At 54.2% G+C, this 23,536-nt stretch overlaps 1 protein-coding gene across 1 annotated transcript; it reads left to right on the top strand.

Annotated features, from left to right (window-relative positions):
* Positions 1–1,296: 1,296 nt before the first annotated feature.
* Positions 1,297–23,536, top strand: kcnd1 (potassium voltage-gated channel, Shal-related subfamily, member 1; the record flags this gene model as incomplete). The annotated part of the gene is made up of 5 exons (XM_080184789.1): positions 1,297–2,564; positions 18,505–18,667; positions 18,959–19,045; positions 21,423–21,518; positions 23,289–23,536. Coding segments are annotated over exons 1-5 (1,709 nt in total), but the record flags the coding sequence as incomplete, so codon positions are not given.

Here is a 23,536-nt window from a genome sequence, read left to right as displayed (position 1 = left end):
GGGTGTCAGTGTGACACCTCCTCCCTTCTCGACCCCCAGCCACTCCTGTCTCCTTGTGGAACTCTGCAAGGAGACACGGCTCCCAGCTCACCGTCTCCTAATCTCCCTCACACACACCGCTCTATTAACCCCCACTCCCCAAAAACCCAATCTCCGCATCTCATCCCCAAACCAGCAACTGCAAAAGGGCAATTTCCCACTCACTATCTCACTGTCTCTCTCTCTGTCTCTCTCTCTGTCTCTCTCTCTCTGTCCCTCTCTCTCTCTGTCTCTCTCTCTGTCTCTCTCTCTCTGTCTCTCTCTCTGTCTGTCTGTCTCTCTCTGTCTGTCTCTCTCTGTCTCTCTCTCTGTCTCTCTCTGTCTCTCTCTCTCTTTTGTCTCTCTGTCTCTCTTTCTCTGTTTCTGTCTTATTCTGTCTCTCTGTCTTTCTATCTCTGTCTCTCCCACTCTCTCTGTCTGTTTATCTATCTCTGTCTCTCTCTGTCTCTCTCTCTCACTCTCTGTCTCATTCTATCTCTCTGTCTCTCTCCATGTCTTCTCTCCCGTCTCACTCTGTCTCTCTCGCTTTCTCTCTCTGTCTCACTGTCTGTCTGTCTGTCTCTCTCTCTGTCTGTCTCTCTCGCTCTGTCTCTCGTGAGAGTGTGAGAGAGAGAACGAGTGTGAACGTGAGAGTGAGTGTGCATGAGAGTGTGTGAGTGTGTGTGTACCTATGTCAGTTTGTGTGTGTGTGGGGTGAGAGAGAGTGTGTGCTTGAGTATGAGTTTGTGAGTGTGTGCTCTCCCGAATAAAGGGGTGCGATGGTCTGTTGTATTATTGCTAGACTATTAATCCAGAAACTCAGTGGATGTTCTGGGGACCCGGGTTCGAATCCCACCACGGCAGATGGTGGAATTTGAATTCAATAAAAAATATCTGGAATTAAGAATCTCCTGATGTCCCATTGTGGGAAAAACCCATCTGGTTCCTTTAGGGAAGGAAATCTGCCGTCCTTACCCCGGTCTGGCCTACATGTGACTCCAGAGACACAGCAATGTGGGTGACTCTCAACTGCCCTCCGAGGGGTAACTAGGGATGGGCAATAAATACTGACCCAGCCAGCGACACCCAGGTCCCAGGGATGGATGAATTGAGAGCATGCGGTGATATTCGGATTGTTGTCTGTCGGTTGGTCACTCTCTCCCTCGCTCTGGTTTGGTTTCAGGGAACTCTGACCGTGAATCGTGGCTGAGGAGGCGGCCGGAGAGAGAAAGAGGCGGAGGAGGAGGCGGAGGGACTTGGAGAGGGTGGCCCGTCCTGGTGTGGAGCCTCCCAGCCACGCTGAGGATTTGCTCGCTGCCCCTTGGCACAGGCTGAGGGGGGGAGGGGAGCGCGTGGATGGCAGTCCAGAGGTCAGTGCGTCCCGGTGCTGTATGACTCTCTCCCCCCTCCTCCCTGCACCCTCTGGCCAGCATGGCTGCCGGCGTGGCTACTTGGCTACCCTTCGCACGAGCCGCGGCCGTGGGCTGGCTGCCCTTGGCCAAGGCCCCCATGCCCGGTGCCCCTCAGGAGCGGAGACGCAAGACCGATGAGATGTTGGTGGTGAATGTGAGCGGGCGGCGGTTCCAGACCTGGAAGGACACCCTGGATCGTTACCCCGACACGTTACTAGGCAGCTCGGAGAAGGAGTTCTTCTTCAGCGAGGACACACAGGAGTATTTCTTCGACCGCGACGCTGAGATGTTCCGCCACATCCTCAACTTCTACCGAACCGGCAAACTGCACTACCCGCGGCAGGAGTGTATCGCTGCCTTTGACGAGGAGCTGGCTTTCTTCGGGGTCATCCCGGAGATCATCGGAGACTGCTGCATGGAGGAATACCGCGATCGGAAGAAGGAGAACGCCGAACGGCTGGCAGAGGACACCGAGGCGGAGAACGCGGGCGATGCCCCTCTACCCCCCAACAGCACAGGCCGCCAGCGCCTGTGGCGCGCCTTCGAGAACCCCCACACCAGCACAGTGGCCCTGGTCTTCTATTACGTCACCGGGTTCTTCATTGCGGTCTCGGTCATCGCCAACGTGGTGGAGACGGTTCCCTGCCAGGCTCCACCCGGGGTTAAGGAGACCATGACATGTGGGGAGAGGTTCAGCCTGGCCTTTGTGTGTATGGACACAGCCTGCGTTCTCATCTTCACCTTCGAATACCTGCTGAGACTGTTTGCCGCGCCCAATCGCTGGGACTTTGTGCGCAGTGTGATGAGCATCATTGACGTGGTGGCCATTCTGCCCTACTACATCGGTCTGGTCATGCCCAAGAACGAGGATGTGAGCGGCGCCTTTGTCACCCTGCGAGTTTTCCGTGTCTTCCGCATCTTTAAGTTCTCTCGTCACTCGCAGGGTTTGCGGATCCTGGGTTACACGCTGAAGAGTTGTGCCTCTGAGTTGGGTTTCCTCCTCTTCTCCCTCACTATGGCCATCATTATCTTTGCCACCGTCATGTATTACGCTGAGAAAAGTACCGAGGACACAAACTTCATCAGTATCCCAGCCGCTTTCTGGTACACCATCGTCACCATGACAACACTGGGGTGAGTGTCCGCCTCTCCCCCTCCCCTGGGTCACCCCCTCCCCATCCTCCCCCCCCCACCCACCCCCTCTCCATCTTCCATCCACCCCCTCCACATCCTCCCCACCCTCTCCCCACCCTCTTCCTCCACTCGACCCACTCCTGCCAGGGTCACCCGCTCTCCCCACTCCCTTCCCCCTCCACCAACACGCCCCTGGGTCACCACGTGCCACCCCCCCCCCCCCACAGGCCCACCCTCCCCATCTTCCCCACCCTCTCCCCCCTCTACACCCCCTGGGGTCACCCCACCCCTCTCCATCCCACCCCTCCCCCCCCATCGCTCCCCACCCCTCCCCTCACCGCTCCCCACCCCTCCCCACCCCACCCCCCACCCCTCCCAACCCCCACAACCCATGCCCCTGGGCCCCCAAATAGTCAGCGGGAAATTGAGGAGCAAATATGTAAGGAGATTACAGGTAGCTCCAAGAAAAATAGGGTGGTAATAGATGGAGATTTCAACCCCCAACATTGACTGGGACAGCCATAGTATTAGACGGTTGGATGGAGAGAAATTTATTGAGTGTATTCAGGAAGAATTTCTCATTCAGTATGTAGATGGCCCGACTAGAGGGGAGCAAAACTTGACCTCCTCTTGGGAAATAAGGAAGGACAGGTGACAGAAGTATTGGTGAGGGATCACTTTGGGACCAGTGACCATAATTCTATTGGTTTTAAGATAACTATAGAGAATGATAGATCTGGCCCAAAAGTTAAAATTCTAAATTAGGGCAAGGCCAATTTTGATGGTATCAGACGGGAACTTTCAGAAGTTAATTGGGAGAGTCTGTGGGAAGGCAAAGGGACGTCTGGTAAGTGGCACGCTTTCAAAAGTTGTTAACCAGGGTTCAGGATAAGAACATAAGAAATAGGAGCAGGAGTAGACCATCTAAGCACATTCCTCTTAGAGTGAAGGGCAAGGCTGGGCAAGGATGACTCGGAATATTGAGGCCTTGGTCAAGGAGAAGAGAAGAAAGAGGCACATGACATGCATAGACAGCTGGGATCAAGTGAGTCCCTTGAAGAGTATAGGGAGTGTAGGAGTAGAGTCAAGAGAGAAATCAGGAGGGCAAAAAGGGGACACAAGACTGTTTTGGCAGATAAAGCAAAGGAGAATCCAAAGAGCTCCATCAAATACATAAAGGGCAAAAGAGTAACAAGGGACAGAGTAGGGATCTCTTAAGGATCAACAAGGTCACCTATGTGCAGATCCACTAGAAATGGATGGGATCTAAATGAATATTTCTCATCACTATTTACTATTAAGAAAAGCATGGATCTTAGGGAACTTGGAGAAATAAGTAGTGCTCTCTTGAGGAGTATACATATTACAGAGAAAGAGGTGCTGGAAGTCTTAAAGCGCATCAAGGTAGATAAGTCCCCAGGACCTGATGAAGTGTATCCCAGGACACCGTGGGAGGCTAGAGAGGAAATTGCAGGTCCCTTGGCCAAGATATCTGAACCATTGATAGTCACGGGTGAGGTGCCTGAAAATTGGAGAGTGTCAAATGTTGTGCCTTTGTTTAAAAAGGGCTGCAGGGAAAAGCCTGGGAACTACAGGCCAGTGAGCCTCACATCTGTGGTGGGTAAATTGTTGAGAGACAGGATCTACAGGCATTTAGAGACATGACTGTGTGAGTGGGACAGTCAGCATGGCTTTGTGAGTGGGAAATTATGTCTTACAAATTTGATTGAGTTTTTTGAAGGGGTAACCCAAGAAGGTAGATGAGGGTAGTGCAGTTGATGTTGTCTACATGGACTTTAGCAAGGCCTTTGACAAGGTACCACATGGTAGGTTGTTGCATAAGGTTAAATCTCACGAGATCCAGGGTGAGGTATCAAAATGGATACGAAATTGGCTTCTTGACAGAAGCCAGAGGGTGGGTTGTAGAGAGTTGTTTTTCAAACTGGAGGCCTGTGACCAGCGGTGTGCCTCAGGGATCAGTGCTGGGTCCACTGTTATTTGTCATTTATATTAATGATTTGGATGAGAATATAGGAGGCATGGTTAGTAAGTTTGCAGATGACACTAAGATTGGTGGCATAGTGGACAGTGAAGAAAGTTATCTTCAATTGCAATGGGATCTTGATCAATGGGGCCAGTGGGCTGCCGAATGGCAGATGGAGTTTAATTTAGATAAATGTGAGGTGATGCATTTTGGTCGATTGAACCAGGGCAGGACTTACTCAGTTAATGGTAGGGTGTTGGGGAGAGTTACAGAACAAAGAGATCTAGGGGTACAGGTTCATAGCTCCTTGAAAGTGGAGTCACAGGTGGACAGAGTGGTGAAGAAGGCATTCGGCATGCTTGGTTTCATCAATCAGAACATTGAATACAGGAGTTGGGAACATCTTGAAGTTGTACAAGACATTGGTAAGGCCACACTTGGAATACTGTGTACAGTTCTGGTCACCCTATTATAGAAAGGATATTATTAAACTAGAAAGAGCGCAGAAAAGATTTACTAGGATGCTACCGGGACTTGATGGATTGAGTTATAAGGAGGGGCTGGATAGACTGGGATTTTTTCCTCTGGAGTGTAGGAGTCTGAGGGGTGATCTTATAGAGGTCTATAAAATAATGAGGGGCATCGATCAGCTAGATAGTCAATATCTTTTCCCAAAGATAGGGGAGTCTAAAACTAGAGGGTACAGGTTTAAGGTGAGAGGGGGAAGATACGAAAGGGTCCAGAGGGGCAATTTTTTCACACAGAGGGTGGTGAGTGTCTGGAACAAGCTGCCAGAGGTAGTAGTAGAGACGGGTACAATTTTGTCTTTTAAAAAGCATTTAGATAGTTACATGGGTACGATGGGTATAGAGGGATATGGGCCAAATGTGGGCAATTGGGGTTAGTTTAGGGGTTTGAAAAAAAGGGCAGCATGGACAAGTTAGGTCAAAGGGCCTGTTTCCCTGCTGTAAACCTCAATGACTCGGTGATCCCTCCCTATCTCTGTAACCCCCTCCAGCCCCCTACACCCCCTCCCTATCTCTGTAACTCCCCTAGCCCCCTACACCCCCTCCCTATCTCTGTAACCCCCTCCAGCCCCTACACCCCCTCCCTATCTCTGTAACCCCCTCCAGCCCCCTACACCCCCTCCCTATCTCTGTAACCCCCTCCAGCCCCCTACACCCCCTCCCTATCTCTGTAACCCCCTCCAGCCCCTACACCCCCTCCCTATCTCTGTAACCTCCTCCAGCCCCTACACCCCTCCCTATCTCTGTAACCCCCTCCAGCCCCTACACCCCCTCCCTATCTCTGTAACCTCCTCCAGCCCCCTACACCCCCTCCCTATTTCTGTAACCCCCTCCAGCCCCCTACACCCCCTCCCTATCTCTGTAACCCCCTCCTGCCCCCTACACCCCCTCCCTATCTCTGTAACCTCCTCCAGCCCCTACACCCCTCCCTATCTCTGTAACCCCCTCCAGCCCCTACACCCCCTCCCTATCTCTCCAACCCCCTCCAGCCCCTACACCCCCTCCCTATCTCTGTAACCTCCTCCAGCCCCCTACACCCCCTCCCTATCTCTGTAACCTCCTCCAGCCCCTACAACCCCTCCCTATCTCTGTAACCTCCTCCAGCCCCCTACACCCCCTCCCTATCTCTGTAACCTCCTCCAGCCCCTACACCCCCTCCCTATCTCTGTAACCTCCTCCAGCCCCCTACACCCCCTCCCTATCTCTGTAACCTCCTAGAACCCTCTGAGATCTCTGCAATCCTCCAATTCCAGCATCTCGAGCAGCTCCCAATACTGTCCTGGGGACCCTAACCCTCCCTAAACCCCTCTACCGTCCGTTGTCTCTGTCTCTCTCTCCGTCTCTCTCTCCGTCTCTCTCTCTCTCTCTCTCTCTCTGTGTCTCTCTCTCTCTGTCTCTCTCTCTGTCTCTGTGTCTCTCTCTCTCTGTCTGTCTCTCTGTCTCTGTGTCTCTCTCTCTCTGTCTCTCTCTCTCTCTCTGTGTCTCTCTCTCTCCTCCTCTGAGACGCTCCTTCAATCTGATCCCTTTGTCTTGTCCCCAGAATCTCTGGCTCTGATCTCGGTCAGTTTGGAGACTGAGATGTTTTTCGGGGGGGGGGGAGTGGGTTGGTGCTATATAAATGCAGCCAGGGGATCAGTCAGGCCCTTCCCTGAGATAGCCCTTGGTGAAAGGAATGGCCTCCAGTGAATCTCTGGCCACTGATCCCAGGCCGGGTTTCATGGCTGGAGTTGGTTCTGAGCACGGGCTAGAATCCTGGGTCAATGGGCCAAATGGTTGTATTGTGAGGCAGCACCGTTAGTGTGAGAGCACCCACCCCCCCCTCTGTGTCCAAATAATATTCAAACAGAGAGAGAGAGACTGGGGGGAGTGGGTGGGGGGAGACTGTGGGGAGCTGGGGTGTGGGGAGTGGGTGGGGAGTGTGGATGGGGAGTGGGTGTGGGGAGTGGGTGGGGAGTGGGTGGGGAGTGTGGATGGGGAGTGGGTGTGGGGAGTGGGTGGGGGGGAGAATGTGGGGAGTGGGTGGGGGTGTGAATGTGGGGAGTGGGTGGGGAGTGGGTGTGGGGGAGAGTGTGGGGTGGGGAGTGGGTGAGGAGTGGGTGGGGGAGTGGGTGGGGGGAGAGTGTGGGGTGGGGAGTGGGTGAGGAGTGGGTGGGGGAGTGGGTGGGGGGAGAGTGTGGGGTGGGGAGTGGGTGAGGAGTGGGTGGGGGAGTGGGTGGGGGGAGAGTGTGGGGTGGGGAGTGGGTGAGGAGTGGGTGGGGGAGTGGGTGGGGGGGAGAGTGTGGGGGTGGGGGGATGGGTGGGCGGAGTGGGTAGGGGTATGAGTGTGGGGAGTGGGTGGGGAGTGGGTGTGGGGGAGAGTGTGGGGTGAGGAGTGGGTGGGGGAGTGGGTGGGGGGGGAGAGTGTGGGGGTGGGGGGATGGGTGGGCGGAGTGGGTAGGGGGGAGAGTGTGGGGAGTGGGTGGGGGTATGAATGTGGGGAGTGTGGGTGTGGGGAGTGGGTGGGGGTGACCCTGCAGGGTTTGAGGTGGGGGAGAGGGGTTAGGGAGAGAGCGAGGCTGAGGGTGAATGAAGAACTTGAAGGAGCTTTCCAGCAGCTGGGCAAGTATTAGATGTGGATGGGGAGGAGAGTGATATTTAAGCTGTATCGATCGTATAGAGTGTGTGTTCAGAGGAGGTCTATTTTCGAACTGCTCCCATCTCCCGGGAATCACTGATAGGAATCTGGAAACTACTGCGGCATCTGCTCCCTTCACTGAGAGGCAGCGGTCAGAGAGAGTCCAGAGATTTACTCTGTATCTAACCTCGTGCTGTCCCTGTCCTGGGAGTGTTTGATGGGGGGACAGTGTAGAGGGAGCTTTACTCTGTATCTAACCCCGTGCTGTACCTGTCCTGGGAGTGTTTGATGGGGGACAGTGTAGAGGGAGCTTTACTCTGTATCTAACCCCGTGCTGTACCTGTCCTGGGAGTGTTTGATGGGGACAGTGTAGATGGACCTTTACTCTGTATCTAACCCCGTGCTGTACCTGTCCTGGGAGTGTTTGATGGGGACAGTGTAGAGGGAGCTTTACTCTGTATCTAACCCCGTGCTGTACCTGTCCTGGGAGTGTTTGATGGGGGGACAGTGTAGAGGGAGATTTACTCTGTATCTAACCTCGTGCTGTACCTGTCCTGGGAGTGTTTGATGGGGACAGTGTAGAGGGAGCTTTACTCTGTATCTAACCCCGTGCTGTACCTGTCCTGGGAGTGTTTGATGGGGACAGTGTAGAGGGAGCTTTACTCTGTATCTAACCCCGTGCTGTACCTGTCCTGGGAGTGTTTGATGGGGGACAGTGTAGAGGGAGCTTTACTCTGTATCTAACCCCGTGCTGTCCCTGTCCTGGGAGTGTTTGATGGGGGACAGTGTAGAGGGAGCTTTACTCTGTATCTAACCCCGTGCTGTCCCTGTCCTGGGAGTGTTTGATGGGGGGACAGTGTAGAGGGAGCTTTACTCTGTATCTAACCCCGTGCTGTACCTGTCCTGGGAGTGTTTGATGGGGGACAGTGTAGAGGGAGCTTTACTCTGTATCTAACCCCGTGCTGTCCCTGTCCTGGGAGTGTTTGATGGGGGGACAGTGTAGAGGGAGCTTTACTCTGTATCTAACCCCGTGCTGTACCTGTCCTGGGAGTGTTTGATGGGGACAGTGTAGAGGGAGCTTTACTCTGTATCTAACCCCGTGCTGTACCTGTCCTGGGAGTGTTTGATGGGGGGACAGTGTAGAGGGAGCTTTACTCTGTATCTAACCCTGTGCTGTACCTGTCCTGGGAGTGTTTGATGGGGGGACAGTGTAGAGGGAGCTTTACTCTGTATCTAACCCCGTGCTGTACCTGTCCTGGGAGTGTTTGATGGGGACAGTGTAGAGGGAGCTTTACTCTGTATCTAACCCCGTGCTGTACCTGCCCTGGGAGTGTTTGATGGGGGGACAGTGTCGAGGGAGCTTTACTCTGTATCTAACCCTGTGCTGTACCTGTCCTGGGAGTGTTTGATGGGGGGACAGTGTAGAGGGAGCTTTACTCTGTATCTAACCCCGTGCTGTACCTGTCCTGGGAGTGTTTGATGGGGACAGTGTAGAGGGAGCTTTACTCTGTATCTAACCCCGTGCTGTACCTGTCCTGGGAGTGTTTGATGGGGACAGTGTAGAGTGAGCTTTACTCTGTATCTAACCCCGTGCTGTACCTGTCCTGGGAGTGTTTGATGGGGGACAGTGTAGAGGGAGCTTTACTCTGTATCTAACCCCGTGCTGTACCTGTCCTGGGAGTGTTTGATGGGGGACAGTGTAGAGGGAGCTTTACTCTGTATCTAACCCCATGGTGTGCCTGTCCTGGGAGTGTTTGATGGGGACAGTGTCGAGGGAGCTGTACTCTGTATCTAACCCCGTGCTGTACCTGTCCTGGGAGTGTTTGATGGGGACAGTGTAGAGGGAGCTTTACTCTGTATCTAACCCCGTGCTGTACCTGTCCTGGGAGTGTTTGATGGGGGGACAGTGTAGAGGGAGCTTTACTCTGTATCTAACCCCGTGCTGTACCTGTCCTGGGAGTGTTTGATGGGGGACAGTGTAGAGGGAGCTTTACTCTGTATCTAACCCCGTGCTGTCCCTGTCCTGGGAGTGTTTGATGGGGGGACAGTGTAGAGGGAGCTTTACTCTGTATCTAACCCCGTGCTGTACCTGTCCTGGGAGTGTTTGATGGGGGACAGTGTAGAGGGAGCTTTACTCTGTACCTAACCCCGTGCTGTCCCTGTCCTGGGAGTGTTTGATGGGGGGACAGTGTAGAGGGAGCTTTACTCTATCTAACCCCGTGCTGTACCTGTCCTGGGAGTGTTTGATGGGGGGACAGTGTAGAGGGAGCTTTACTCTGTATCTAACCCCGTGCTGTACCTGTCCTGGGAGTGTTTGATGGGGGGACAGTGTAGAGGGAGCTTTACTCTGTATCTAACCCCGTGCTGTACCTGTCCTGGGAGTGTTTGATGGGGGGACAGTGTAGAGGGAGCTTTACTCTGTATCTAACCCCGTGCTGTACCTGTCCTGGGAGTGTTTGATGGGGGACAGTGTAGAGGGAGCTTTACTCTGTACCTAACCCCGTGCTGTCCCTGTCCTGGGAGTGTTTGATGGGGGGACAGTGTAGAGGGAGCTTTACTCTATCTAACCCCGTGCTGTACCTGTCCTGGGAGTGTTTGATGGGGGGACAGTGTAGAGGGAGCTTTACTCTGTATCTAACCCCGTGCTGTACCTGTCCTGGGAGTGTTTGATGGGGACAGTGTAGAGGGAGCTTTACTCTATCTAACCCCGTGCTGTACCTGTCCTGGGAGTGTTTGATGGGGAAATATTCTCACCGAGTTAGTATTGATTTTCCTGAAGGTGTTGCTATATTGTTTGAGTATCGTGTAATGCCTGTGGTTTTTATGAATGGGTTTGGATTACGGTGATATTTGAGAGCTGAGAGTTTGTAGCAAATTTCTCCCCAGGGCTTCTCCCCATTCAGAGTAACGTCCAATCCCCTTTCTCTGAATGGGATACCCCTCTGAATGTCTTCTGCCCCATTCTATGAAAGTCGATGTATACCCCCATCGTAGGTGGGGGTGCTGGAGAACAAGCCGGGGGCACAGATTCAGAATCACCTGCTCTCGCATTGAAGGCAGAGCTGAGGAGGATTTTAATCTCTCAGAGACCGATTAGTCTGCGGCATTCCCTCTTCCCAGGTGAGGAATCGGGAGAATGTGGGACTCGCTCCCACGGGGGGGAGAATGTGGGACTCGCTCCCACGGGGGGAGTGGTGGAGAATGTGGGACTCGCTCCCACGGGGGGGAGAATGTGGGACTCGCTCCCACGGGGGGAGTGGTGGAGAATGTGGGACTCGCTCCCATGGGGGGAGTGGGGGAGAATGTGGGACTCGCTCCCACGGGGGGGGAGAATGTGGGACTCGCTCCCACGGGGGGGAGAATGTGGGACTCGCTCCCACGGGGGGGTAGTGGGGGGTAGCCTGTTGTGGGTGCTGGTACAGCAGCCTGCAGTAAAGGGGCTGAGTGGCCTCACTGAGGAGTAGTTTGGGAGATTTATGAGCCGGGATAATGGAGGTTCTGGACCTGTGAAAGGCACAGAGGCAGCACTGATATTATCCGTGTCTCTGCTGGATTTAGATTTGTTTGCGATCGATCTGCAGGTTCCCTGAGTCTCAGCAATGGACACATCCATTAGCTCCAGTCGACAGGGCAAGATGCCAGCGCTCTCCACTGCCTGAGCTCCTGGTACAGCTAATCGCTCGCTCCACATGCCCCACCCACCCCCACAGCACTGCCGGAGGCACTGCTAATGGCCTCTGTCCCCCCACTCCCACCCTCCTCATAACCTCGAAGCCAGACGCATGTCTGAGGCATGAGGCATCCTGGCCTCCCTCTCTCTTTCTCTGTCTCTCTCTGCCTCTCTCTGTCTCTCTCTGCCTCTGTGACTCTTTCTCTCTTTCCTCTCCTATCCCCCATACCTGGGAGTCACCAAACTGTGGGAGAGAGTCCCACATTCTCCCCCACTCCCGGTGTGAATAACAGATACCCGGGAGTGAGTTACAGACTGGAATCTAATCGAGGGGTTCGGGGTGGTTTATAGATAGAATAACAGATACCCGGGAGTGAGTTACAGACTGGAATCTAATCGAGGGGTTCAGGGTGGTTTATATATAGAATAACAGATACCCGGGAGTGAGTTACAGACTGGAATCTAATCGAGGGGTTCAGGGTGGTTTATATATAGAATAACAGATACCCGGGAGTGAGTTACAGACTGGAATCTAATCGAGGGGTTCGGGGTGGTTTATATACAGAATAACAGATACCCGGGAGTGAGTTACAGACTGGAATCTAATCGAGGGGTTCGGGGGGAGTTTATATACAGAATAACAGATACCCGGGAGTGAGTTACAGACTGGAATCTAATCGAGGGGTTCAGGGTGGTTTATATACAGAATAACAGATACCTGGGAGTGAGTTACAGTCTGGAATCTAATCGAGGGGTTCGGGGGGGGTTTATATACAGAATAACAGATACCCGGGAGTGAGTTACAGACTGGAATCTAATCGAGGGGTTCGGGGTGGTTTATAGATAGAATAACAGATACCCGGGAGTGAGTTACAGACTGGAATCTAATCGAGGGGTTCAGGGTGGTTTATATACAGAATAACAGATACCCAGGAGTGAGTTACAGACTGGAATCTAATCGAGGGGTTCGGGGATGGTTTATATACAGAATAACAGATACCCGGGAGCGAGTTACAGACTGGAATCTAATCGAGGGGTTCGGGGATGGTTTATATACAGAATAACAGATACCCGGGAGTGAGTTACAGACTGGAATCTAATCGAGGGGTTCAGGGTGGTTTATATACAGAATAACAGATACCCGGGAGCGAGTTACAGACTGGAATCTAATCGAGGGGTTCGGGGTGGTTTATATACAGAATAACAGATACCCAGGAGTGAGTTACAGACAGGAATCTAATCGAGGGGTTCGGGGATGGTTTATATACAGAATAACAGATACCTGGGAGTGAGTTACAGACTGGAATCTAATCGAGGGGTTCGGAGTGGTTTATATACAGAATAACAGATACCCAGGAGTGAGTTACAGACTGGAATCTAATCGAGGGGTTCGGGGTGGTTTATAGATAGAATAACAGATACCCGGGAGTGAGTTACAGACTGGAATCTAATCGAGGGGTTCAGGGTGGTTTATATATAGAATACCAGATACCCGGGAGTGAGTTACAGACTGGAATCTAATCGAGGGGTTCGGGGGGAGTTTATATACAGAATAACAGATACCCGGGAGTGAGTTACAGACTGGAATCTAATCGAGGGGTTCAGGGTGGTTTATATACAGAATAACAGATACCTGGGAGTGAGTTACAGACTGGAATCTAATCGAGGGGTTCGGGGTGGTTTATATACAGAATAACAGATACCCAGGAGTGAGATACAGACTGGAATCTAATCGAGGGGTTCGGGGTGGTTTATAGATAGAATAACAGATACCCGGGAGTGAGTTACAGACTGGAATCTAATCGAGGGGTTCAGGGTGGTTTATATACAGAATAACAGATACCCAGGAGTGAGTTACAGACTGGAATCTAATCGAGGGGTTCGGGGATGGTTTATATACAGAATAACAGATACCCGGGAGCGAGTTACAGACTGGAATCTAATCGAGGGGTTCGGGGATGGTTTATATACAGAATAACAGATACCCGGGAGTGAGTTACAGACTGGAATCTAATCGAGGGGTTCAGGGTGGTTTATATACAGAATGACAGATACCCGGGAGCGAGTTACAGACTGGAATCTAATCGAGGGGTTCGGGGTGGTTTATATACAGAATAACAGATACCCAGGAGTGAGTTACAGACAGGAATCTAATCGAGGGGTTCGGGGATGGTTTATATACAGAATAACAGATACCTGGGAGTGAGTTACAGACTGGAATCTAATCGAGGGGTTCGGAGTGGTTTATATACAGAATAACAGATACCCAGGAGTGAGTTACAGACTGGAATCTAATCGAGGGGTTCGGGGATGGTTTATATACAGAATAACAGATACCCGGGAGCGAGTTACAGACTGGAATCTAATCGAGGGGTTCGGAGTGGTTTATATACAGAATAACAGATACCTGGGAGCGAGTTACAGACTGGAATCTAATCGAGGGGTTCGGGGGGGTTTATATATAGAATAACAGATACCCGGGAGTGAGTTACAGACTGGAATCTAATCGAGGGGTTCGGGGTGGTTTATATACAGAATAACAGATACCCGGGAGTGAGTTACAGACTGGAATCTAATCGAGGGGTTCGGGGTGGTTTATATATAGAATAACAGATACCCAGGAGTGAGTTACAGACTGGAATCTAATCGAGGGGTTCGGGTGGTTTATATATAGAATAACAGATACCCGGGAGTGAGTTACAGACTGGAATCTAATCGAGGGGTTCGGGGTGGTTTATATATAGAATAACAGATACCCGGGAGTGAGTTACAGACTGGAATCTAATCGAGGGGTTCGGGATGGTTTATATATAGAATAACAGATACCCGGGAGTGAGTTACAGACTAGAATCTAATCGAGGGGTTCGGGATGGTTTATATACAGAATAACAGATACCCGGGAGTGAGTTACAGACTGGAATCTAATCGAGGGGTTCGGGGTGGTTTATATACAGAATAACAGATACCCGGGAGTGAGTTACAGTCTGGAATCTAATCGAGGGGTTCGGGGTGGTTTATATACAGAATAACAGATACCCGGGAGTGAGTTACAGACTGGAATCTAATCGCGGGGTTCGGGTGGTTTATATATAGAATAACAGATACCCGGGAGTGAGTTACAGACTGGAATCTAATCGAGGGGTTCGGGTGGTTTATATATAGAATAACAGATACCCGGGAGTGAGTTACAGACTAGAATCTAATCGAGGGGTTCGGGGTGGTTTATATATAGAATAACAGATACCCGGGAGTGAGTTACAGACTGGAATCTAATCGAGGGGTTCGGGTGGTTTATATATAGAATAACAGATACCCGGGAGTGAGTTACAGACTGGAATCTAATCGAGGGGTTCGGGGTGGTTTATATATAGAATAACAGATACCCGGGAGTGAGTTACAGACTGGAATCTAATCGAGGGGTTTTTTCCTGTTTTGTTCTGGGAATGATGCTCAGGAACAGGATGCTGGATATTTTGGGAAGTGATTGAGTTGCATGCTCCAGATGTTGTGGGAGGGATTGCAGCGGAATGTCCTTGTGTCCCTGCCCGTATTCCCGTTCACTCCAGCTTCCACTGTCCTGGAACTTTGTGAATTCCCTTCACACTCCAGCGAGCTGTACTGCCACTCAGACACAGCAGCTAGTGACATGCACTGTAGACACCATTAAACCGACAGGGAACACAGTCAGCAGAGAGACACAGAGAGAGAGAGACACAGAGAGACACAGAGACAGAGAGAGACAGAGAGGGACGCACACATAGAGAGACACAGACAGGGAGAGGCAGAAACAGAGACAGAAAGAGAGCGAGACAGAGAGAGACACAGAGAGAGAGAATTGGATGCGTACACAGTCAACTGTCAGTGCTGAGGGAGCGCCGCACTGTGGGAGGGTCAGTGCTGAGGGAGCGCCGCACTGTGGGAGGGTCAGTGCTGAGGGAGCGCCGCACTGTGGGAGGGTCAGTGCTGAGGGAGCGCCGCACTGTGGGAGGGTCAGTGCTGAGGGAGTGCCGCACTGTGGGAGGGTCAGTGCTGAGGGAGCGCCGCACTGTGGGAGGGTCAGTGCTGAGGGAGCGCCGCACTGTGGGAGGGTCAGTGCCGAGGGAGTGCCGCACTGTGGGAGGGTCGGTGCTGAGGGAGCACTGCACTGTGGGAGGGTCGGTGCCGAGGGAGCACCGCACTGTGGGAGGGTCAGTGCTGAGGGAGCGCCGCACTGTGGGAGGGTCAGTGCTGAGGGAGTGCCGCACTGTGGGAGGGTCAGTGCTGAGGGAGCGCCGCACTGTGGGAGGGTCAGTGCCGAGGGAGCGCCGCACTGTGGGAGGGTCAGTGCTGAGGGAGCGCCGCACTGTGGGAGGGTCGGTGCCGAGGGAGCGCCGCACTGTGGGAGGGTCAGTGCTGAGGGAGCGCCGCACTGTGGGAGGGTCGGTGCCGAGGGAGCGCCGCACTGTGGGAGGGTCAGTGCTGAGGGAGCGCCGCACTGTGGGAGGGTCAGTGCCGAGGGAGCGCCGCACTGTGGGAGGGTCGGTGCCGAGGGAGCGCCGCACTGTGGGAGGGTCGGTGCCGAGGGAGCGCCGCACTGTGGGAGGGTCGGTGCCGAGGGAGCGCCGCACTGTGGGAGGGTCGGTGCCGAGGGAGCGCCGCACTGTGGGAGGGTCGGTGCCGAGGGAGCGCCGCACTGTGGGAGGGTCGGTGCCGAGGGAGCGCCGCACTGTGGGAGGGTCGGTGCCGAGGGAGCGCCGCACTGTGGGAGGGTCGGTGCCGAGGGAGCGCCGCACTGTGGGAGGGTCGGTGCCGAGGGAGCGCCGCACTGTGGGAGGGTCGGTGCCAAGGGAGCGCCGCACTGTGGGAGGGTCGGTGCCGAGGGAGCGCCGCACTGTGGGAGGGTCGGTGCCGAGGGAGCGCCGCACTGTGGGAGGGTCGGTGCCGAGGGAGCGCCGCACTGTGGGAGGGTCGGTGCCGAGGGAGCGCCGCACTGTGGGAGGGTCGGTGCCGAGGGAGCGCCGCACTGTGGGAGGGTCGGTGCCGAGGGAGCGCCGCACTGTGGGAGGGTCAGTGCCGAGGGAGCGCCGCACTGTGGGAGGGTCGGTGCCGAGGGAGCGCCGCACTGTGGGAGGGTCAGTGCCGAGGGAGCGCCGCACTGTGGGAGGGTCGGTGCCGAGGGAGCGCCGCACTGTGGGAGGGTCAGTGCCGAGGGAGCGCCGCACTGTGGGAGGGTCGGTGCCGAGGGAGCGCCGCACTGTGGGAGGGTCAGTGCTGAGGGAGCGCCGCACTGTGGGAGGGTCGGTGCTGAGGGAGCGCCGCACTGTGGGAGGGTCAGTGCTGAGGGAGCGCCGCACTGTGGGAGGGACACCTAAGGATAAACTGGGTTATTTTTTGTTACTGGGATCTTGCTGTGTGCTTGTTGGCTGCTGTGACTCTGACATTGCAATTGTGAGGCTGCAGTGGGGATGTGTGGATGGAGTGAAAGGCGCTATAACAATTCAATTGGCCCAATTGTGTGGAGAATACTGCCCTCTGCAGGCTGTGCCTGATATCTGTGAGAATCTCACAGTCAGTGTTACTGAGCTGGTGTGTGTTGTCCAGTTCTAACAGTGCAGAAAAAACCATTCTGCACCGTCTCTGTGACATTACATACCCCCCAGGCCCTCTCCTCCACCCTATCTCCATAATCTACATCTTTATCGTGACTAATCCACCTAATCAGCACATCTTCTACACTGTGGGAAACAAAGTCAGCTTCCAGTGGATTTTGATTGGATTTATTATTGTCACATGTATTGGGATACAGTGAAAAGTATTGTTTCCTGTGTACTATACAAACAAAGCATACCATTCATAGAGAAGGAAAGGAGAGGGTGCAGAATGTAGTGTTACAGTCACAGCGAGGGTGCAGAGAAAGATCAACTTAATGCGAGGTAGGTCCATTCAAAAGTCTGACAGCAGCAGGGAAGAAGCTGTTCTTGAGTCGGTCGGTACGGGACCTCAGACTTTTGTATCTTTTTCCAGACGGAAGAAGGTGGAAGAGAGAATGTCCGAGGTGTGGGGGGGTCCTTAATTATACCGGCTGCTTTTCCCCAAGGCAGCGGGAAGTGTAGACAGAGTCAATGGATGGGAGGCTGGTTTGTGTGATGGATTGGGGCTAGATTCACCACCCTTTTGTAGTTCCTTGTGATCTTGGGCAGAGCAGGAGCCCAGACCGAGCTGTGATACAACCAGAAAGAATGCTTTCTATGGGGCATCTGTAAAAGTTGGGGAGAGTCGTAGCGGACATGGCAAATTTCCTCCCTATCTCTGTAACCTCCTCCAGCCCCTACACCCCCTCCCTATCTCTGTAACCTCCTCCAGCCCCCTACACCCCCTCCCTATCTCTGTAACCTCCTCCAGCCCCCTACACCCCCTCTCTATCTCTGTAACCTCCTCCAGCCCCTACACCCCCTCCCTATCTCTGTAACCTCCTCCAGCCCCTACACCCCCTCCCTATCACTGTAACCTCCTCCAGCCCCCTACACCCCCTCCCTATCTCTGTAACCTCCTCCAGCCCCCTACACCCCCTCCCTATCTCTGTAACCTCCTCCAGCCCCCTACACCCCCTCCCTATATCTGTAACCTCCTCCAGCCCCCTACACCCCCTCCCTATCTCTGTAACCTCCTACAACCCTCCGAGATCTCTGCACTCCTCCAATTCCAGTCTCTTGAATATCCCCGATTCCCTTCACACCGCCACTGGTGACCATACCTTCAGCTGCTGGGGGGAGGGCGGCTATGCTCCGGAATTCACTCCCCAAACCTCTCCACTTCTCTCTCTCTCTGCCTCTGTCTGTGTGTCTCTGTCTTGGTTTTTCTCTCTCCCTGTCTCCCTTTTTGTCTCTCTCTCCCTCTCCCTCTCTGCCTCTCCCTCTCTGTTTCTCTCCCTCTCTGTCTCTCTCCCTCTCTGTCCCTCTCTCCCTCTCTCTGTCTCCGGTGCCCTTTCACAGACCCTGTGTTGTGTGCTGTGTATCCAGCGCTGCAGCATTTGGAGATTTTGGGTGGGTTGTTATCAGGAATGACTCGCCCGGGTATTGGCTGTTCTTCACTCAGGGTGAAGCTGAAATTGAGGTGGGTTTTATTCATGGTCAGTCTGCCTCTCCCATCTCATCTCTCCTTCACAGTTACGGAGATATGGTCCCTGGGACAATCGCTGGAAAAATCTTTGGATCCATTTGTTCTCTGAGTGGAGTTCTGGTCATCGCTCTGCCTGTCCCAGTCATCGTCTCCAATTTCAGTCGCATCTATCATCAAAACCAAAGAGCCGACAAGATGAAAGCTCAGCAGGTAACAGCTTTACTCTGTATCTAACCCCGTGCTGTCCCTGTCCTGGGAGTGTTTGATGGGGACAGTGTAGAGGGAGCTTTACTCTGTATCTAACCCCGTGCTGTCCCTGTCCTGGGAGTGTTTGATGGGGACAGTGTAGAGGGAGCTTTACTCTGTATCTAACCCCGTGCTGTACCTGTCCTGGGAGTGTTTGATGGGGGGACAGTGTAGACGGAGCTTTACTCTGTATCTAACCCTGTTTCTTCTCCATTGGATCAATGTTCAACAACGTGTCTTTCTGATTTTGCCTAGAAAGTTCGGATGGCCCGGATCCGCCTGGCGAAATCTGGCACAACCAATGCCTTCCTGCGGTATAAGGAGGATGGGGGATTGAATCCGGTAGGATTGTAATTCCCAGGAGAACTTTTCATTTCGGTCTTGAGTCAAAAAGGAAGAAATTCTTAACTCCACATTCACTCCCACTGCCCACAATCCCAATCCCCTTCCCGTTCACTCCCACTGTACACAATCCCAATCCCCTTCCCGTTCACTCCCACTGTACACAATCCCAATCCCCTTCCCGTTCACTCCCACTGTACACAATCCCAATCCCCTTCCCGTTCACTCCCACTGTACACAATCCCAATCCCCTTCCCGTTCACTCCCACTGTACACAATCCCAATCCCCTTCCCATCCACTCTCACTGTACACAATCCCAATCCCCTTCCCGTTCACTCCCACTGTACACAATCCCAATCCCCTTCCCGTTCACTCCCACTGTACACAATCCCAATCCCCTTCCCGTTCACTCCCACTGTACACAATCCCAATCCCCTTCCCGTTCACTCCCACTGTACACAATCCCAATCCCCTTCCCGTTCACTCCCACTGTACACAATCCCAATCCCCTTCCCGTTCACTCCCACTGTACACAATCCCAATCCCCTTCCCGTTCACTCCCACTGTACACAATCCCAATCCCCTTCCCGTTCACTCCCACTGTACACAATCCCAATCCCCTTCCCATCCACTCTCACTGTACACAATCCCAATCCCCTTCCTGTTCACTCCCACTGTACACAATCCCAATCCCCTTCCCATTCACTCCCACTGTACACAATCCAATCCCCTTCCCATTCACTCCCACTCTATACAATCCCAATCCCCTCCCCATTCACTCCCACTGTACACTATCCCAATCCCAAACTCCTTCCCGTTCACTCCCACTGTACACAATCCCAATCCCCTTCCCGCTCACTCCCACTGTACACAATCCCAATCCCCTTCCCGTTCACTCCCACTGTACACAATCCCAATCCCAAACTCCTTCCCGTTCACTCACACTGTACACAATCCCAATCCCAAATCCCTTCCTGTTCACTCCCACTGTACACAATCCTAATCCCCTTCCCGTTCACTCCCACTGTACACAATCCCAATCCCCTTCCCGTTCACTCCCACTGTACACAATCCCAATCCCCCTCCCATTCACTCCCACTGTACACAATCCCAATCCCCTTCCCATTCACTCCCACTGTACACAATCCAATCCCCTTCCCATTCACTCCCACTCTATACAATCCCAATCCCCTTCCCATTCACTCCCACTGTACACTATCCCAATCCCAAACTCCTTCCCGTTCACTCCCACTGTACACAATCCCAATCCCCTTCCCGCTCACTCCCACTGTACACAATCCCAATCCCCTTCCCGTTCACTCCCACTGTACACAATTCCAATCCCAAACTCCTTCCCGTTCACTCACACTGTACACAATCCCAAACCCCTTCCCGTTCACTCACACTGTACACAATCCCAATCCCTTCCTGTTCACTCCCACCGTACACAATCCCAATCCCCTTCCCGTTCACTCACACTGTACACAATCCCAATCCCTTCCTGTTCACTCCCACCGTACACAATCCCAATCCCCTTCCCACTCACTCCCACTGTACACAATCCCAATCCCCTTCCCGTTCACTCTCACTGCACACAATCCCAATCCCAAATCCCTTCCCGTTCACTCCCACTGTACACAATCCCAATCCCAAATCCCTTCCCATTCACTCCCACTGTACACAATCCCAATCCCAAACCCCTTCCCGTTCACTCCCACTGTACACAATCCCAATCCCAAATCCCTTCCCATTCACTCCCACTGTACACAATCCCAATCCCAAATCCCTTCCCATTCACTCCCACTGTACACAATCCCAATCCCAAACCCCTTCCCGTTCACTCCCACTGTACACAATCCCAATCCCAATCCCCTTCCTGTTCGTTCCCACTCTGATCGGATTCTTGTATGCTTTCAGGAGGGAATTAGTTGTAGCTCTTGGGGTGAAGGGGTTGAAGGATAAGTGGGGGGTGGACACTGGAACGGGATGAGTTCAATGACCAACGGGGATGGTGGGCCTGCCTCGATGGGCCGAATGTCCTCCTCCTCCCCCAGGCTGGCGTGGACGGGGCCCCTGAATGGTCGTAAGCAGGGAGAAACATGTGGAAAGTTAAACAGACGGCTCGTTGTTCAGGATCCGGTGCCGCTCTCCCGGAATACTCTGGGAATATTATTCTATTCCAGCCTCCAGATGGTAATTGGAGACATGTTTGGGTGGGAAGGGTTCGCAGGGACTGGGCAGGGGTGGAGGGTAATGTCTGATCTGAACAGAAATGCTCCTGGAGTGGGCTGGCATGCCAGCGATGGGCTGAAGGGCCTCTCTCGGGGATGGACGGATTCTCCGACCTCAGATTTCCTGTTTCTGTTTTTCTGACAGGAGAACGATTCCGATCAGCAGCAGCTTCTGGGGAAAAACCGCTCAGCGTTCGAGAAACAGCATCACCACCTGCTGCACTGCCTGGAGAAGACTACCGTGAGGCATTACCCCCACCCCCACCCACATACCCCCACCCACATACCCCCACCGAGGGGGTAAAACCCCCACCCCCACCCACATACCCCCACCCACATACCCCCACCGAGGGGGTAAAACCCCCACCCCCACCCACATACCCCCACCCACATACCCCCACCGAGGGGGTAAAACCCCCACCCCCACCCACATACCCCCACCGAGGGGGTAAAACCCCCACCCCCACCCACATACCCCCACCGAGGGGGTAAAACCCCCACCCCCACCCACATACCCCCACCGAGGGGGTAAAACCCCCACCCCCACCACCGAGGGGGTAAAACCCCCACCCCCACCACCGAGGGGGTAAAATCCCCACCCCCTCCCACATACCCCCACCGAGGGGGTAAAACCCCCACCCCCTCCCACATACCCCCACCGAGGGGGTAAAACCCCCACCCCCACCACCGAGGGGGTAAAATCCCCACCCCCTCCCACATACCCCCACCAAGGGGGTAAAACCCCCACCCCCACCCACATACCCCCACCGAGGGGGTAAAACCCCCACCCCCACCCACATACCCCCACCCACATACCCCCACCGAGGGGGTAAATCCCCCACCCCCACCCACATACCCCCACCGAGGGGGTAAAACCCCCACCCCCACCACCGAGGGGGTAAAATCCCCACCCCCTCCCACATACCCCCACCAAGGGGGTAAAACCCCCCACCCCCACCCACATACCCCCCCCCACATACCCCCACCGAGGGGGTAAAACCCCCACCCCCTCCCACATACCCCCACCCACATACCCCCACCGAGGGGGTAAATCCCCCACCCCCACCCACATACCCCCACCCACATAACCCCACCGAGGGGGTAAAACCCCCCCCACCCACCCCCACCGAGGGGGTAAAACCCCCACCCCCACCACCGAGGGGGTAAATCCCCACCCCCACCCACATACCCCCCCGAGGGGGTAAATCCCCCACCCCCACCCACATCCACCCCCCAAGGGGGTAAATCCCCCACCCACACACCCCCCCCGAGGGGGTAAATCCCCCACCCCCACCCACATACCACCCACGTCGGGAGGGGGAGAGATTGGGAATGTCGGGAGAGATTGGGAACGTCGGGAGGGGGAGAGAGATTGGGAACGTCGGGAGAGATTGGGAACGTCGGGAGGGGGCGAGAGATTGGGAATGTCGGGAGGGGGAGAGAGATTGGGAATGTCGGGAGAGATTGGGAACGTCGGGAGGGGGAGAGATTGGGAATGTCGGGAGGGGGAGAGAGATTGGGAATGTCGGGAGAGATTGGGAATGTCGGGAGGGGGGAGAGAGATTGGGAATGTCGGGAGAGATTGGGAATGTCGGGAGGGGGAGAGAGATCGGGAATGTCGGGAGAGATTGGGAATGTCGGGAGGGGGAGAGAGATTGGGAATGTCGGGAGAGATTGGGAATGTCGGGAGGGGGAGAGAGATTGGGAACGTCGGGAGAGAGAGAGAGATTGGGAACGTCGGGAGGGAGAGAGATTGGGAATGTCGGGAGGGGGAGAGAGATTGGGAATGTCGGGAGAGATTGGGAATGTCGGGAGAGAGTGGGAATGTCGGGAGAGAGTGGGAATGTCGGGAGGGGGGAGAGAGATTGGGAATGTCGGGAGAGAGAGAGAGATTGGGAATGTTGGGGATGGAGGGGTTGGGAATATTCCTGTACCGGGACGGGGAATGATCTTGGGTTCATTCTATCCGTGACATTCCTGACAATCCCTCCCATCTTTTCCTGCCTTCCAGTGTCATGAGTTCACGGACGAACGGTCCTATTCCGAGGCGTGCGTGACGGATTCTCTGGGATACCGGAGCAGCCGGAGCACTTCCCTGTCCTCCCAGCCAGGATCGGGCACCTCCTGCTGCCCGCGGCGGGTGAAGAGACGCCCCAGTCGCCTGGTCAACTCCTCCATGTCCGTCAGCCGAGTGGGGAGCATCCAGGAACTCAGCATCATCCATATCCAGAGCGCCATCAAGCCCAGCGTCCCACAGAG

Source organism: Carcharhinus amblyrhynchos, unplaced genomic scaffold (assembly GCF_965287045.1).
Source record: "Carcharhinus amblyrhynchos unplaced genomic scaffold, sCarAmb.v2.hapA scaffold_942, whole genome shotgun sequence".
In the NCBI taxonomy this organism is placed as follows: domain Eukaryota; kingdom Metazoa; phylum Chordata; class Chondrichthyes; order Carcharhiniformes; family Carcharhinidae; genus Carcharhinus; species Carcharhinus amblyrhynchos.
The sequence above is the reverse complement of the archived record's forward strand: the minus strand, read 5'-3'. Positions and strand labels throughout refer to the sequence as shown.